Source organism: Melanotaenia boesemani, chromosome 9 (assembly GCF_017639745.1).
Source record: "Melanotaenia boesemani isolate fMelBoe1 chromosome 9, fMelBoe1.pri, whole genome shotgun sequence".
Taxonomy (NCBI): Eukaryota; Metazoa; Chordata; class Actinopteri; order Atheriniformes; family Melanotaeniidae; genus Melanotaenia; species Melanotaenia boesemani.
The window spans coordinates 5,519,393-5,537,372 of NC_055690.1; the positions used below are offsets into that span (position 1 = coordinate 5,519,393).

The window sequence follows — 17,980 nt, forward strand, 5'->3', positions numbered from 1 at the left end:
TATTCATTTTCATATCTTTGTCCATTATTCCACAGCCTTATAAATACATTAAAATGAAATAAAAATGTAACTACAATTGCTCTCCCTACACATTAACCTCGCTATCAACGGCGTTGGATCAATTTATATTGACGAACAGAATTTACATTCATCAGCCTGTGGCATCTGTTGCTATCAGACTGGCCTGGACAAAAGATTATGGAACTTAATCTTCCAGTTACCTCATCAATATGTGATTACAAACAAAATCAAAGATGTACTATTCAAAATTGTGCACAGGTACTACCCTTCAAAAGCAAATATTTCTTCTTTTGTTCCTACTGTAAGCAACACTTGTTCATTCTGTGGGTGTGAGGGAGAAACCATTGAACATGTATTTGTTGATTGTTTTCATGTAACTTTTTTCTGGTTCCACTTACAAAGATACATTTCCCAAAAGATTAGAAAAGACATATCTCTGAGCAAACTCGAAAAACTTCTAATAGTAACTAACTCTAATTTTTTAGCTAATGAAAAATACATTATTAATTTAATAATTATTTTAGCAAAATATTACTTGCACAAAATGATTTGGCAGAAAAACATACCCTCCTTCTCCAATTTCAAGATAACAGACCTTAATGCATATTGGAATAACATTGAAAACTTAAAAAAGAAAAACAATAAACTAACTAAAACTATTCAATTAGTTAACCATTTTAATCTGAAACATTAGCAGATCTCTAAGTGTTCTTTGTTTACTTTATTTTAATTTATTTTCATGTCTTGTATTTGTATCTTTGGTAATATTCGAGATGTACATCTGTCATTTTTTATTGACATATTCGTTATTTTTGTATTGTTCCTTTGAACTTTGTCAATAAAAACTTTGAAAAAAAAATAAATAAATAAATTAAAAAAAAAAAAAAAAAATCTTTTGCTATCAGTGTGCTAGCATAAACTTTTATCGGTTTATAATCTCTAAATATATTAATCTAGACGGTGACAATCCGTCAACATATTTATTTACTCCTGTCAAGTTGATTTCGATGCACAACTGATATGGAAATATGACTATTAAAACATCTTACCTTGAAGAAGTGTAGCTCCGACAATCTGCTCTTTTTTTTTTTTTTTAATTTTTATTGAAGTATTGAAGCATATAAAAGTGTACAAGGAACACTGTAGTAACGACAGCCGCCAGGGGGTTACATACATTCAGAGGCTTTAATTTAGAGTCACACAGTTACAGAAATACATTAAAGAGAGCACATATGTTAAGGGTCTTAATGGCTTTCATATTTGTTGAATTTTTAATAGTTATAATATATTGCTTGGCTTCATTATTAAACACGAGAAATAATGGTTTCTGATTAGTGTAACGACATTTATGGATATGCCATTTGGCTAAATAGATAATAAGATTAATGATATAGAAGTGTTGACTTTTTTCGGCTGGAAAGTCAGTGAAGCCAAACAATATATGCTCAAAACAAAGTGAAAAGAGAGGCTCGATATGAGTAGATATAAAGGTACAGACATCTTCCCAGAATTTAGTAGATAAGGGGCATGACCAAAACAAATGAAATACATCCTCAGGGTAAATTTCACAGAGTGAACACATAACATCAATGTCTTTTTTGAATCGTTGTAAATAAACTTTTGAGGGGTAAAACCTGTGAATTATTTTGTAAGATACTTCCTTAGTTTTATTGTTGATTAAGTATTTGGCAGGTAGGTTCCAGATTTTTTCCCAATCAAGGTTGTCAACAAAGGAGTTCCAATAAGCTACCACATATGGAACTGATACAACATCCCTCTGAAACAATGAGCGTATGCGGCGATTGCTGTCACGAGTAGAAGAAAAACATATTGGTCCAATTTCAAGTCTGTTCAGATCAATCGGTAACAAGGTTTGACTTTGACCCGCTATAGAATTAAATAGCATGATTACTCCATTGGGGATTGCATTTCTGATAATATTAAACTCTTTAATAGGAAGTAAGATGCTATATTTTTGGGTGAATTCTTCATAAGTCATTAAAGATCCATCAGAGTTAAACAGTTGATGGACTAAGAGAATGTTGTGGGAAAACCAGGAAGGATAGAATAAACATTTGTTTCTAAACAAGATGTCTTTGTTGTTCCATATGTAGTATCTATGTGGGGAAAAATTATGTTTGTAAATCATTGACCATGAAAGAAGCATCTGTTTGTGAAAGTAGGCAAGTTTCGCAGGTAATTTTTCAGCTTTGTAATTACAAAAAAGAAGAAAATCTAAACCCTCCGACAATCTGCTCCATTGAAATACGTTGACCGTCGCTTAGCTTTTGCTAACTTCCGGGAACTTTTGAGGGGCTCCATACGCCGCCATTGCTGTGAAAAAACTGAACCATTGCAGTGAACGGAGATGGCGCCACTCTCTCTCTAGAGGCACACTACTACATAGTGCCCTCAATAGGGGTCACGCCATTTTGCAGGGATGTTCGAATGTTCTGAGAGAAAAAAGTAGTGCACTCAAAATTACCCACAATGCACCTTGAAAAGTAGTGAGCATCAATGGTCACTGGATGGGTCAGTATAGACCACAATGCATTGCGGACAGAGGCTCAACATGGCGCAAGGACGCACGTTTGCTGTTGCCGTGGTGACGGCTGGTAGTCACCAGCTTCATGCTTCAGGAAGCTTCATGTCTGAATCACCGAAAGAATGAGTGCACTATGTAGTGTGCTTTATAGTGCAGCCCTATGTAGTGAAGGGGGGAGTCACGGAATGGACGGAGTCACTTGTAGGTTTCTGAAGAGTAAAAGTGAAGCTCGTTGGGCGTTCCCACCGTCGCCATTTTGGTAGCATCACGCATGCGTTAGTCCCGGAAAAACCAAAAAATGGGCAAAGAGATTCAGCTGGGAGGGGGACTGTGAAGGTGGGGGTGGATGATTGACAACCATCAAACTTTGAACTGCCTGTATCTAAGAGCTAACCGAGCTAACCCTGAGCAACAGTAGCTAACCAGCTAACAGAGGTAGGCGGGCTAAAGCTAAGACACGCTGTAGCCAGCTAAAAACTGCAGTTGTGCTGCACTCTACCTTCTTTCCGCGGATATACGATACCTGTCAATTAAAATGACATGCCCCTAATTATGCCGAATTTCAAGATTAAATAACATCCAAAGAAAAAAATCACCCCCCTCACAGTTGTCATGAAGGTAAACTTAATTAATCCTAAAATGGATTTTTGTACCAGGCTTTAAACATGTTTTTTTCTGCTGTGAAGTTGGCCTTTTTTACATGGGAGTCTTGGGGATTTGCTCTGTTTTGGAGCCAGACCCTACCAGGTGAGGGGTGAACTGCAATTTTTTTGCGCTTCTGCATAGGCTTCACATTTTACAAGTGAAGCTTATTGCTTGGTTCAAAAGCAAGCTATTTTATATTGTTCAGTTGATGTTTTTATAGGTTGGATGGAGTCCGTCAAGCTTAATGTTACCACCCCGACATGCAAAATAGATCAGGAAATATTTATTTATTTATTTAAAGAAAAAAAAACACTGTTAATGGAAATAAAATGATATTTCAGATTGAAATCAGATATACTGAGTCAGCTAGCTTACCATGCAGTGAACTGGCAGCCATTTTATGTTGAAATTTACAACCCTGTCAAATTTTTCATTGTGAGGGGGTGGTATTTTAGAAGCATACACCTGTGAAGTTGTTTTAAACTTGAAATGTGTTCTAAAATATTAGTATCTAATAAAGGACACTTTACTAGTAGGAAAACACAAGATTTTTAGAAATTATTTAATATATTAGTGGTCATTATGTGCATATTGTCCGTGACGGGGTGGTAAAAGAATGACTCCCTAGTCTGATTAAATATAGGTGATATTAATATTACAGGTAATATTAAAATATTTTATATCTGAGGTGGGAAAATTGGTCTTTTTGGAGGTTTAACCTATCTTTTACATTGTGGATTTCTTAAAATAATTTTTGCTCTTGATTAATTTTTTTTAATTACTAAGTGAAAATGGCACCCGTTTCATAGAATGACTGCCCAAGTCGCCTATTGTAAAGACTGGCACTGGTTTTAGCTATATTTAAAATGTCGATTTAGCTATACGTTAGTTTGTTTAAACCAAAGACATGACAAATATCAATTTATAACAGTCTAACAAACTTAATTGAATAGCAAGGTATTCACAGCAGTTCCGACACAAAATGAATGTGATATATCCGGCAGTCCTTGAAGGCACCATCCGCTGAAAACAACACTGCCGAGTCAGAGACGGTCATTCAGTCTAGAAGACATGCAGCTGTACTGTTGGGGAGACAGCTCCAGTGGGCAGTTTGGTCCACAGGCAGCCCTTAGTCCAGTAAGCTGGACAGTCCCTGGAATTATTTCCAACATCTGCTGTGGAGAGCAGCACACTTTATTCCTGAATGGAGAGGGGGGCGTTTTATCATCTGGACATAACTCACAGGGACAAATTGGACGAAAAAACAGTGATGCAAAAATCTTTGGTGAGTTGTGTTTATAAAATATTTATTTACTTTAGATAGGCAAAATATTTCATAGTCAATAGTTCAGGCAACGAAAGTTAAGCAGAAATAGGCTTGGACTTGTGATGAGTTCAAGTGCAGGTGGAAAAATTGGGCGATCCGCGATTTCGGGCGAATAAGTGGTCCGTTTTAATTTCGTTTTAAATTACAGAAACCTAGTTAAACGTACAAATATTAAGTAAACACAATAGTAATGCTGTGTATAATATTTCACTTTACTGTCATAAAAATAAATATAGCTACTGCCGTTTTTGTTATATCTGATTAGTATATAATATCATCCATATGTGTGATCAGCGTACCGGTAGTCCTTTTGAAAGTTATTCCATCATTTAGGAAATATTAAGCCTCAATGAGAGAGAGATGTCTGCATCTGGACACGTGTTTTCCTGGGGTGCAGGAGATGATGGACAACTGGGAGCATACCCGAGACCACAGCATAACAGTTACAGACCAAGGCAAGACTTCAGTCTATGGAGTATACCAACATACAAACAAACTATTTTTAAAGTATTTATAATAAATCATTGTCTCTCCAACATACAGCCGGGTCCCTATACCATTGTCCATACAAATAATTCAGGTAGCTTGTGGAAACTTCCATTCCCTGGCGTTGACTAATGGTAAAGACAACAAGCACACTGATGACAGTTTTGTGTGTATATGGAAAGGAGGCAAGTTCATTCTCATGACTTGAAATGTTTCAAGGCTGCTTGACTAACCATGTTCTAGTGAAATCACCTATATTATAGTTGTGAATGATTTCTGTAAATGTCTCAATAACAACTTTTATCCCTTTTCATTTATTTTCTTTGTGTCTTACCACTTTCCAGGAGGAGATGTCTTCTCATGGGGTTCAAACACTCATGGTCAGCTGGGTCTAGGCAAGGAGGTGTCAAAGCAACACAAGCCTGTCCTGGTGTGTGCCCTGTCTGGAGTAGCAGTGACCCAGATATCAGCTGGAGGGAGCCATACTCTGTTCCTCACACTCTCCAGCCTGGTGTATTGCTGTGGAGCCAATAAGTCAGGCCAACTGGGGCTCAACAGGGTGGATGAAAGAGGTAGCGTTATTTTTTTTTAAATATACTCTTAAGGGCCTGATTTACTAAAGATTTGTGTGTGTAAAAGTATGTTCAAACTTGATAGCATATTAGCACATGCTAAAACATGTTGGAGTTGATGTACTAACTGGACAAACCAAGCTTGACAAATGGACAAAATAATGTGCACAACTGTTACGACCCACTTTAGGGGTATGAGAGGTACGCAACAACAATCCATTTACCGCTTTCACACTTGATGAATATGTAATTTGGGCATCTCTGCCAGAAAGAGCAAAATATTTGGAGGAACAGATGCAAATAGATCAACGTAGCACACGCAATGTGATTTCCCAAACATGAAACTGATTGCATTGGCTGATTTTGTGTCTTTATTTATCACGTATTAAAGACAGGTATTAACTGGCACAACTTTACACAGAAATGGCTGCAGTTATTGTTGCAAGGAGGAGGCATAGATGCCTTAAAGGCGATAGAGAGACCACATCTTTTCTGATTGTGTAAAAATTTTTGGAATGCTATAGGCAGACTATTGATTTCTCTGCTGGAGTTCAGCAATATTCTCATTTGCCTCGTCCTCTAATATATGTCTCCATCAGGTCGAATTTCCTTTTAGGATTGTGACCTTCCTGCTCTGCTTCTAAGCTTTCTGTGGCAAAAGCATAATGCACGCTAAATCCTCATTTGAATACTGCTGTTTGTGCCTGTAATCAACTGCGCCAACAATCTCAGTCAATCATAAACAAACAACATGTGCAGTCTATTTGTGTGAGCAGACAATTTTGTGCACTTCATCAGGGGTTTTAGTAAATCAGGCCCTTAGTCTTTCCAACCTAAAGGTGGAACATACTGGCAGTGACTTATTCTTCACATCAGCCACTTTTACTCACTGTAAGTATCCTTATTTAGAAAAACAATCCTGTTGTCCATCTTTTGGTTTTATATCAGGCAGGTTCAACATCTGTATGGTACCTGCTCTCAGACCTCTGGGTGTCTCCTGTATAAGCTGTGGAGAGTCACACACTGCTGTGTTAACAAAGGTGATGACAATCTTCTGACACCAAAATTCTGAATGTAAAGATAATTAATCAAAGAGATCATCCATTATTGGATTCTGTGATTTCTAGGATGAGAAAGTTTTCACTTTTGGAGATGGAAGCCTTGGTCAGCTCGGTCACAAGTCCTCCACCAATGAAGTGAGACCCAGACTGGTTGGCGGTCTGGATGGGTCTGCATCCCAGATTGCATGTGGCAGGTAAAAACTACAATTTGTTTAATTTTAGGTTTATTTATTAAAAATAATATTTTAGTAACTTGGTGAACCTCTGTTAAGATAAAGCCATTTTGTCTTATTAGATATAGTATTAATCCTGCTTCCTGTGGGCTTTTAGCAGTGGGGACAAAGGTCAAATAGGAACTGGACAACCACACGGCAGTCTGTCCCCCACCCTGGTTCAGCTCCCATGGACCTCTGATAGTGGTATGTATGTGATGGTCCTGGGGATGCTTGGCTAAAAAATTTATATGGAGTCTTTAATCTGCTGTTCTGCCTCAGTGATGTTTATTCTAGGAACTATTCTAGATAAAGCATGAAGTGGACAGAGAGACCAAGGCTGTGTCCAAATGTCCACCCTACTCCCTAACCCCTCGTTGACTACGTAGGACTGCACTATATAGCACACTACATAGTGTTGGTGATTTGATACGAAAACAGCCTATTTTTTCCTCGCTGCAGATCACATGACTACCAGCCGTCACTACAGCAACTACAACACACGTCAAGATGTCATTCCAATCCAAAGTTGTGGGTAACACAAGTTTTTTTTTCTATTTCAACAATGCATTAACACCACTCAAACATTGAATATGATTAATAAAATACTTACATTTAAAGGTCATTTCGCACCATGTTGAGCTACTGCCCGCAGTGCATTGTGGTCTATATTGACCCGTCTTGTGACCATCAATGCTCACTACTTTTCAAGATGCATTGTGGGTAATTCTGAGTGCACTACTTTTTTCTCTCTGGACATTCGGACACCCCTACAAGATGGCGTGACCCCCATATAGGACACTTTGTAGGGAGTAGGGTGGACATTCGGACACAACCCACATCTTTCCTGATCGTGGAAAAATTTCTGGAATGCCAGAGGCAAATATTATTGAAACATATGGTTGTGTTGCTGTGTTGAACACTATGTTACACAGGATGGGCTGTAGCTGCTGTGCTCTAGGACAGCTGGCATTGAGAGCAGTCCCAGATATGATATTGTTTGATATGCATGTCTGATGACCTCCCATGTGTCATCAGATGGGACTTTTGCTTGAATTAGAATTGGTAGTTTTACTCTTGTACAATTTCTCAGAAAATTTAAATGTCATAAATTTCTGGATCCCGTATAGGCTCATTTTAATACCAGGAGATTTAAATTTAATTTCTAATTGTACTATTCTGGGCTTATGCAGACTTAAAAATATCAGCTGGATGGAATACAAACTTCATTTACTCTTCACCTTCATAGGTAGTGTAAAAATGATTAAAAACAAATAGTTTCCACAAATATTGAAGAGGAAAAAACCTTTTGACTACTGCCTAACTTCCTCTGTCTCTTAAGAACTGGGCTTGTGGACAGATCACTGGGCGTCTTGATGAACCCAAACTGCAAAAATGGTTAAAAATGAAGCACAGCAGCGTGGAGGCAAAAAGGTAATTGCCATAATTCTGGAGTTTTTTATTTTTATGGAGTTATTTATCTTTTATAATTGCATTTATTTACTATTTAAGTTTGATTAATATATTTCCCCTTGCCCGTAATGTTTATAAGGCTTAATCATTAATTTTCCCTCTTTGTCTGACAGAGAAATAAAATCAATGTTTTTGACGAGTTCAAGTCTTGTTGCAAGTTTCACAAAAGCCAAGTAAGTCAAGTGTTCTTTTTCTCTTGTGTATGTGTTTGTGAATTAAGTTTCAGAATTAAATGTACAGCCACTCAGTCCTTTTGTTTAAACATTTTGAATTTAAAATCAGTGGATCTCCACTGGAAGCTGGAGCCTTAATGGTGGACCTTGAGGCTGCGAGCCAAGCTTTTGACCAGTTGCTGGCAATCCCATGGATCAAACAATCAGTTAAGGAGACATTATGTCTAAAATCATACACATTTAATTTGACTGAGATTTGACCACATTTATTTGATACATTTCAGACATGTAGAAAAACTGCTGTGTGATCTTACACAACTTCTGTCCATGCAGGTGAATATAAATCCCCTGGTTGAGTTGCTTATTGACTCAAGAACTGCATTGAAATCTCCGGAGATCCTCCTGGTTCTGCTGACTTGTCCCCTTCTGCAAGAAGACTCTAATGTCATGAGTGTAGTTTTGCCTCTGGCGATTATTTTAGCAGATATCAGCGAGAAGACCCTGGAAACATTAAGTAAATTACTTTAAATAAATGTACCTTTTGTACAGTCTGTCGTAAAAGTTTCTCGTGAAGTACATACCTCTCTGTGTCACGAAAAACATCACCTGGTTTTACCCTGTAGAGGGCGTTATGAGCCATTTTTTACCCACAAAATCCCGTTTTTTAAATGAACAAAAAATACAAATTTTATAGTTTTCATCACAGTTAAGTAATACTGTGTTTACAGCTCAAAAACACCCATTTTTGGGTGCACTACCCCTTTAAATTCAGAGACTACAGATAAACAAAAAGCAGGTGTAATCTCACACTGTCATTAACTTTTATTTCCGCAGCCTCCTTTTACACCACTGCAGCTTGTATTCACCGGTAATTCTGCCTCTTTTCACTCTCATGGGCAAACACATTTATTTCTGTTGATTTATAAAACTAATAGTTTTTTTAGTTGTATAACTATTTGTACAAGTTTTAAATGTTATATTACAATCTATTTGATATGATATTGTTTGATATTTATGTCAGTAGTAAGCTGTAATAACATAAAGAAAACTAAACCTGAACTTGAGGAGAGCCTAAACTGAAAACCAAAGAATAGACTGAAGAAATGATGCTACACAGAAATCCCCTAAAAGGACCGAAGCGCACACACTCCCAACACATTATTTATTATACCACGTCACCTTACTATCGATTTTTTCTGTTTTTTTTTGTGCTTTTTAAAAAAAATATGTTTATTGACTCTTCCAAAATCAAATGTGTTGTTTAGAAATCTCTCTCTCTCTCTCTCTCTCTCTCTCTCTCTCTCTCTCTCTCTCTCTCTCTCTCTCTCTGTATATATATATATCTATATTTATATATAGATATATATATATATATATTTATTTATTTTTTTATTTATTTTTCTTTTTCCGAATCTTACAATTAAATTCCGTCTTTATGATTGCTATTGCAACCAGATAATGAATTACTTCTTTTTTCTTTTAAGGATAATGGTGGTCGTCTCTGTCAGCTTCCATTCTTATTAAACACATCATGGTCTTCAAAAGTGCCCTGGCCTTCATGCTGAAGAACGGCCTTTTATCAACTCACAACCCTGGAGTTAAATACCTGCTGGAAGCCCTGAAGCTGCTCTACAAAGTCAGTACTAAATGCTTCCTTCCAACCAGCAGTGCATTAATAGATATAGTTAGTTTCTTTCTTTTCTTTTCTTTTCTTTTCTTTTTTAAACATGGGGTGAAATTTTGAGCTACCACCTGCTAGATATGCAACAATGTAAAAAATGTTGATCAGTACAAAGTTAACAGGTCCCAACGGTGATGTCTTGCATGTGTTTTGCTATAAAATCTATTGTACAGCATAACGAGTTGTGCTTCATTGGACAGTTATGCTTGGAAAGTCACAAAAATCTATATTTCTTTAGACATTTTTAAATGAAAATATTTTTGATTTTATCATTTTTTTAGGCAAACAAAGCTGGAAACTCCTACAAAGTCCCGCTGAGCACCTTCTATGTAGAAGAAGTCAGTACTACTGTGGAACCACATGCGGACGTCACTCTATGGATTACGTTTTCCAAAGTGGAGGTAAAAGCAGGCAGTGTCATATAAACGGTGCTCTTGTTTGCACATTTTTCTTAAAGGGGTTCTAATATGCTCATTTCAGGGTAATTTAATATGAGTCCACAAGTCCAGGATTCAGTCCAGCATTTTTCACATACCCCTTTATTTATTTATATTGATCCTCTCAGATCAGCCTCTGCTAGAAACTCTGCATGCTGCTTCTGGTTGGTCAACTGGCAGGAGTAGTTGTTGGGAGCGTGCACTGTTTTTGTCATAGAAAACACCAGCAGAACCGAAGTAATATAAATTTTCAGTAAACAATGTCAACACAAAACATGAAGCTGTATATGTCCTGCATTAGACCCTGAAAACAAGGGTGAACAACTCAACAGCCCGCAGCAATGAATGCAGCTGGATGTACAGTATCTGTTTGATAAATACTCTGCTTACCAGCTATAGTCTCTCGGTGACACAGGGATACTGTTGTATACATTTTACTGATTTTTCTGGGAGTCTTATCATTGTATTAGCAGAATAAAAAAAATACTGTTTTTAACTTGGACACTTGAAAGTATGTTTAGAACATTCATTCAAAAAATTGAATGAGTTCTATTTTATAACCTGATGAAGGTGACATGCTCCTAGAGCCTCATAAAACGGACAGGGAGGAAACAGGGAAGAAATAAGTGCTGTTATGGCCCTAAATAAATGAATGTTACCACAAATGGCCATGGAAGTTGACTGAGTTGATCTTTTCTCACTGGGAACCCATGTTTCTTCTCGTTGTCTGTCCTCAGGCCTCAGATGGGAGAATCTATGAGCATGTGAAAGACTATCTGGTAGAGCTGTGTCGCACTGAGCTAGAGGCCTCCCAAGCGACGCACAACACCTACCAGTTCCTCTTGGACAAATCCACCAGGGTGAGTCGAATGTGGTGTAGGACTGCCAACTGCTCATTTGAGGTCTTTGAGTCATTATGTCTAAGGGAACTATATTTTAACATTTTTCTAAATACGGTATATATTTGTTGTATTTCTATGTGCATCACCAGACTACTTCCGTTTAAATGTATAAACAAGCTTGCATAGGTCTCAGTGTACTGTGCTCTGTGGGACTGCTTTCTTATGCTTGCCTGCAAGTCTTTTGCTCACATGCATTTTCTAAAACATAGATTTTGCCCCAAATTTTGACTTCATCCCCTCACAAACAATTTTAATATGCTGAAATCTGACTTATTGAAAGACGTCTTCCAGGAGGCGGCTCTTTACCTGTCTGCAGGGATGACTGTTGTTTTGGTATCAATACTAATTGTATTTTTAAGTATTTGCAATATCAGTAATCAGTGGAAAACAATTTATGTACAGACAGAAAAAGAAAAGTAACAACAATAATAATTAGTACAAAGTGATTTTGACAGATATTTGCATTCTCCAATGCAATCCTTTAAAATATTCAAGGGCTACAGTGCAGAAGTCCTACTCATTTTAGTTTTCATTTTTGCCTCGACCATCCTCCTCACTTAACTTAACAAGTTCTTTTACCTAAATTCGCATGTCACAATCAAATCCAAAATCGGTGTATGAATAAAAAAAACATTCAACACTCACCCTTTGTAGATCTGAAATGTGTTTGTAAAAAATGATGCAGTTTGTTCCTTCATGGTTAGTGGCTGATGCAGTCAGCATGGATTCACAGAGGTTAAAATAGAGTTTTTAAAGCAGCAAATTTCTAATCAAATGAACAGGATTAACTATCTACGTTCTGTTTTATCTCTCAGATAATACAAGAGTTCAATCAGCAGTTGTTTTTGCAGGAGAATCCTGTGTTTCACAAAGCACACGACTTCCAGTTCCAGCCCAGCGAATGTGACACGGTAAGACTCGGATAGCTCCACACAGCTATGCCGTATTAACATCTATACCCATGCAGCAGTGTTTTACTTTGTTAAAGGTCCACAGATTGTTTGCATATGAACCTGCTCAGTGCCAGACGCTGTTTCTGTCCTTATGACAGACAGACACTCACACACTGAGACACATGTAGGTATGAACCAGCATTCCTACTCTACTACATGTTGGATGTTCCCTCCTTATATTCTTTCTCTCCCATATTGTAGTTTACATGTGTGGACAACGTCCTTAGCAAATATCAGTGTGCTGAATTCCTGAAAAAGAATTCTCACTTTATTCTTAATGAATTTAAAAAAACACATGAAAACATTGGGGGCTGAGAGGTTTTCCAAACTGAGCCAAAGCTTTGATCATTCTTACTCTCTAGAGAAATCTTTGGGTCTTTTATATCCTGCTTTTGGAGATTTCTTCATGTTAGAAATTCAAGATGGAATAGTCCACTTAACTAGTGTCTGGAGACCACATAACAGAGGCATGAATCAGCCCTGTGCTCTAATTTTGATTGCCAGTGCCAAGCAATGTGTGTCCACTGGGAACTTATCTTTCTAGTGTTTGAATCTTTTATCTTTCACAAAAGCTCAACTAAAATCTTTTAAATTCAACTAGCTGCTGGATGCTAGAAATATTTAAGATTATTGTCAAATGATGAGAGTGTGTGTGATCACAGTAGAACAGTTGGATGTGTGCCGTCTCACTCCTCAGGAGACCATTTCAGACTTAGAAAGCAATGTCTCTTAGAGGACACAGTTCCTAATTCCTCCGTATGAAAGCTTTCCTTTTCTCCTGTGTCTGAGTCATATTGTTCTTTCTTCTACTTTCTATCTACGTCTCTCTTCTCAGCTTCTCTTCCCTCTCTGGTCTTTTTCCCTTTGCTGCTACTCAACATTTTTCTGTATATAAATGTTCTACACCTTTTCTTGTGTCTTCTTGTTCCTGTTCAATCTTATGCTAACACTTTTCCCCCATTAACCCATCCCTGTATGTGTATGTGTTTGCACTGCTGCTCTTGGGTGTGTGGATGCCTCCTACCCGTCTGTATGTGTGCACGGCAGACTCTGAGTTCGGTGCAGCAGCTGGTGGACATTGAACCATCGCCCGTCAGTGCCATGAGAATGACCCTGGCACAGGTAGTTTTAACTGTTGTTAGCATCCCATCTTCATTTCCGACACAAACCATAGCTCATTTACTCCATCCATGTCCTGATACTTTGTCTGGCCTGATAACATTTACTTGAAAGTGAACTGTAAAGGAACCTCAACTTAAAATTTTCCTTCAGGTTTTCATCTACAAATTTAGCTTTCTTGTTTGTTTTTGCTGCATGATCAGAGTGAATCAAACTAAGATGAGTACATAGTCTTTAGGGTTGCTCTGTTGATAAAAGCAATGTTGCCTTAAAACTCACTATCTGTGATCATGACACCTTGATAGATTTTCCTGAAAGGAGAAGCTTATTAATTGCTGAAATTGCTGGTTACTGATAGCACAGAACAGTGTTAGAGCATACAGTAAATGATGTCCCCTGCCTAAGCATACATTGATGTACAAGGCAGTGTTTTCTTTTCCTAGATTAAATTCTAATTAACAGTCAGACAGTAACTAGACTCAACTAAAATAAAAATATTTACGTCCCATTTGTGTTATCTAGAAGTGTGGGTCCATCCCTCTTCTTAAACAGACAGTGGACTAGCTATCACAACAAGTTAAGGCAGATTGAGCACATGACATATGCAAACAACTTTTTGCTCTCTCTGATAACACCCTGGGTTATTTTATTATTACAGGACAAATTATGTTTTAGCTTACTAACAACTTTTGACACATCCTTGTGCTCTAAAAATCTTTACTTTTAAACATGGTTTTCCAGTCTGACTTAAGGAAGATGTTGTTCATCATAACAAATGGTGGTCAGGATCGTACCCATGTAAGTTTTAGTTTCTGTATAGATTCTCCTTATCTAGTTAATTATAGTCCAAGTTATTACAAAGAACTTCAGTTATCAGAGAGCTATGTGCATTATGTCACAGTACGTGTCATAATATCATGTGCAGGGCTCTTGTGCAGACTTAAATGCACAAGGAGTACTTGCTGAGTCCAAAAGAGGAGACAAGAGAGATGACTAAATGTATAGTTAGATCCATGTATTTAGAAGATGTTTTGATCCAGCCACTAAACCATCAGCTAAGCTGAACAAAAACTACCCAAGTTCTTGGAAATAATGAAGAAAAATGACATGTCAGGGTCAGCCTTGCATTTCATTGGTTAATAAAGTGGATCACTTTTTCTGTTTGTACACTTTCAAAGTTTAATAACCATGTTTAGTTAAATTGCTCTGCTTTATGCTGTAATGCAGGTTGTGTGGGTACTTTGTTCTCCTATATACTCAAATGGCAGTTATTATGACTTTTGATGTTGTAATTATAGTACAGCATGATCCATCATTTAGAGTTCACTGTGGCGTCTTTTACATTGCACCATAGGATGACTACCGGTACCTAGAATTTTGCCTGCTACTGAAGTTAGTTTCTCATTAACTTTTGTGACCATTTAAAAAAGAATTACACTGGATATTTGACATAAACATATTTATAATCCAAGTCATTTAACAGGCTCTTAGAGACTTACCACCATGTTTTAGGAGGGAGCTGATGTGAGAATGAGGACTTTAAATCAGCTGCATGACATTCAAAGAGAAGACTTGTGTATTTTTTGTGCCAGCATTAATTTTCATTACATTCAAATGCTTGTAGGTTACCTTATGTCCTTAATTTGATCAAAGTATCTGGACAAAAAAACAAAAGAAAAGAAAAATTGGATTTAAGACTAGAAAGAACTCTTTTCAGGGAGCTTCTGCAGAACAAGAAGTAAGCTCTTTGTTTTGTGCATATACTTTCTGGCAGTCAGAAAAATGAGCCCAAGTGAAATCCACACGCAGACGTCTTAAAATTGTGCAGCAGACATCTTAGGGCTCATTTAAACTTGCATGAGGGTATTCATTTGCTCAGCTCTTGTCCCCTGCAGATTGGTATTTGGTATACAACATATACAGATGGCAGTATAGTATACAGATTAGCCATAACATTATGACAGTATGCCTAATATGGAGAAAGTCCTTCTCATACTTCTAAAAAAGCTCTGACCAATTAGGGTGCAAACATTTCAGGGTGTCCTGGGGTGTCTGGTACAGGACGTCTTGATCCTTTGGGCCATGTGGGTCGTGGGATGGAGTCCTTGTGGATTGGGCTTGCTTCCAATAGATGCCCTAAAATCGATATCAGGAGAGTTTGGAGGCTGGGTTAACACATCAGATCCTTTGTTGGGGCTTTTGACTACTTCCTTAGCAGTTCTCTGGGTCCCATTGGTGTCCTACTGGGGAAGGATGCTACTGCAGTGACAAGGTTTTATTATGAACAGAGTGGGACTGGTCTGCAGAAATGTTTAGCTAAATAACAATACATATGGGAACAGGAGATTTCTAAAATAGTCTGCATGATTTGGTCCAACCTTTTGCACAGTTGTTGATACAATTACTCCTAGCTGGAAGTGTTAGGGAGCACGTGCAAGATAATCTACAGTAAACAGAAGTTAGAAAATGATAAGGATGTGAAAATTGTTGTATTTTCTTAGCTTACATTTATGCTCTCACTCCAGAATATCTCTAGAACTTCAATACATGTATGAAAGTAGTTGAAGTGCCAGGATACAGGTTTTCAATGTAGTATTGTATCCTAACCATAATGAACAGTGTTACTTGTCAGTGGTTATATTTTTTGAGGCTGAAAGAAGTTTGAATCTCAGCCTTGAGCGTTTAACCTTGATTTCTCTCACTAAAGTTAGCAAATTTAATAATAGATAACAATCTAGTAACAAACTGTGTGAAGAAGCAATTCCATGTGGATAAAGTTCCAACATTATGGATCACATGAATATAAGATATAATACCGTATATTTCTTTCTGAAAAACCTAATTACTATTCTTTGAGACAGCACGATTAACAGTGGGCAAACAAGGTCCCAGCTGTCTGTAGTTTAATTAATCTTTTAGTTCACATACAGAATTATACAACATCATCTTTGCCCAGTAAAAACCTGGCCAACTCTAACTACAGAAAAAAGTGCAAAGGGGTAAAATATACGTACTGAAATATGCTGAGCTGTTTTAACTTGTGGAGTCTAGTGGAATGCAAGTTCTGTAGGAGTTTGAAAAGTCATGTTGGTGATTTTGTCTGAAAGTGTTTAAGCTTAGAGGCAGATTACAACCATCTCTAAAGAAAAATTACCACATGGATATAATTAATTATGAATGTTTTATTAGAAGGCCATGTGGATTTGTTAACAGGCTTGCGTATTTTGTGTTAAAAAAGTGCATATAAAAACCTGTGCATTCTGCTCTCCCTCTTTGTAGCAGACACAGATATACACACACTCTCACACACTCATGCTCTTGCACATGTGTCTTTAATAGCAGTTATTTTGTTCTGAGAAGATAACTGAGCCTTGCAACACATGCTGTATTCATCATGTGAGAAGAAAACAATCACTTTCACACTTTCTTGAGCTTAATTAACAGCTTCAGCATATCACACACCTTGAGCTGTTAACACTGACATTTGTACTTATGTGTGTTTGGCTGTGTGGAGGCTTGTGTGTTCTTACCAATGCCTGCCTGTTTTTGTGTGCGTGTGCTTGCGTATGGTTGTTTGTATTAGAGTCGTCAGCTGGAATCAGAGTCAGGGACGACGGAGGAGCACAGTCTGAATAAGGAGGCCAGGAAATGGGCAACCAGAGTGGCCAGAGAGCCACTGCAAGAGAGTAAGAATAAACAAGTCAAATTTAGTTCAATACTCAGACACTCTCCATTTCTAATCAAGCTGTATGTGTGTCTGTGTGTTGCTTTCAGTCATTGGAAGAGTGTGAAAGTCATGGCTTACCCCCCACTGAGCAGGGCAGACTAGATCTGGAACTGAAGATAGAAGACACCAAAGAAATGATCTGTGAGTCTGTGACTCACATTGTCAACATTTACTGTTGTTTCATCTGCATTTAAACTCTTCTGTGTGAAGCTTTCATGCTGTTATGTGTTCAGATGGGCTCCCTCTTTGTTTTTTTTCTCTGGGTAAAAACATACAAAGTTGAGTGAATTGAAAACACAGAAATAGGCTGCAGTGCTATTACGCATGTGACGACCTATAGAACGGACAGATAAATTATTCTGTTTCAACAAAATTTTAGTCAACGAGTTTGTAAATATAGTTTTATGTATGTGAGCTGTTAACATAAAATGGCCTGTCACTGAAGATGTGTATCCAGGTTTTTGGACATCATTTGTTTGACATTGTAGAAATGTCAACTAGTTTTCTGACTGTAACATCAGTGTATCTGTAGCCTTGGAAATTAGTCCTCTGTTTAAGTGATATAAAGTCTGCTCAGCCTTAAAACATATGGATACACACAAGGCAGCAGCATTGTTGCAACAAATGTAAAACTCACAAGGATCAG

At 37.5% G+C, this 17,980-nt stretch overlaps 1 protein-coding gene across 3 annotated transcripts; it reads left to right on the forward strand.

Annotated features, from left to right (window-relative positions):
- The first annotated feature begins 6,771 nt into the window (after window positions 1-6,771).
- On the forward strand, window positions 6,772-17,473 carry LOC121645469 (F-BAR and double SH3 domains protein 2-like). Of its 3 annotated transcripts, none has more exons than XM_041993951.1 (11): window positions 6,772-6,851; window positions 8,212-8,303; window positions 8,456-8,515; window positions 8,625-8,721; window positions 8,849-8,983; window positions 10,000-10,151; window positions 10,478-10,597; window positions 11,371-11,493; window positions 12,351-12,446; window positions 17,191-17,293; window positions 17,382-17,473. In XM_041993951.1, the coding sequence occupies exons 6-11, from the start codon at window positions 10,047-10,049 to the stop codon at window positions 17,396-17,398; spliced, it is 564 nt and encodes a 187-aa protein (XP_041849885.1). In that variant the 5' UTR covers window positions 6,772-6,851; window positions 8,212-8,303; window positions 8,456-8,515; window positions 8,625-8,721; window positions 8,849-8,983; window positions 10,000-10,046; the 3' UTR covers window positions 17,399-17,473. The 3 variants fall into 3 exon arrangements, with proteins under 3 accessions (XP_041849885.1, XP_041849884.1, XP_041849886.1); XM_041993950.1 differs by lacking the exon at window positions 6,772-6,851 and adding an exon at window positions 8,022-8,118 and having other exon boundaries at window positions 8,458-8,515; XM_041993952.1 differs by lacking the exons at window positions 6,772-6,851; window positions 8,849-8,983 and adding an exon at window positions 8,022-8,118 and having other exon boundaries at window positions 8,458-8,515.
- Window positions 17,474-17,980: the final 507 nt, after the last annotated feature.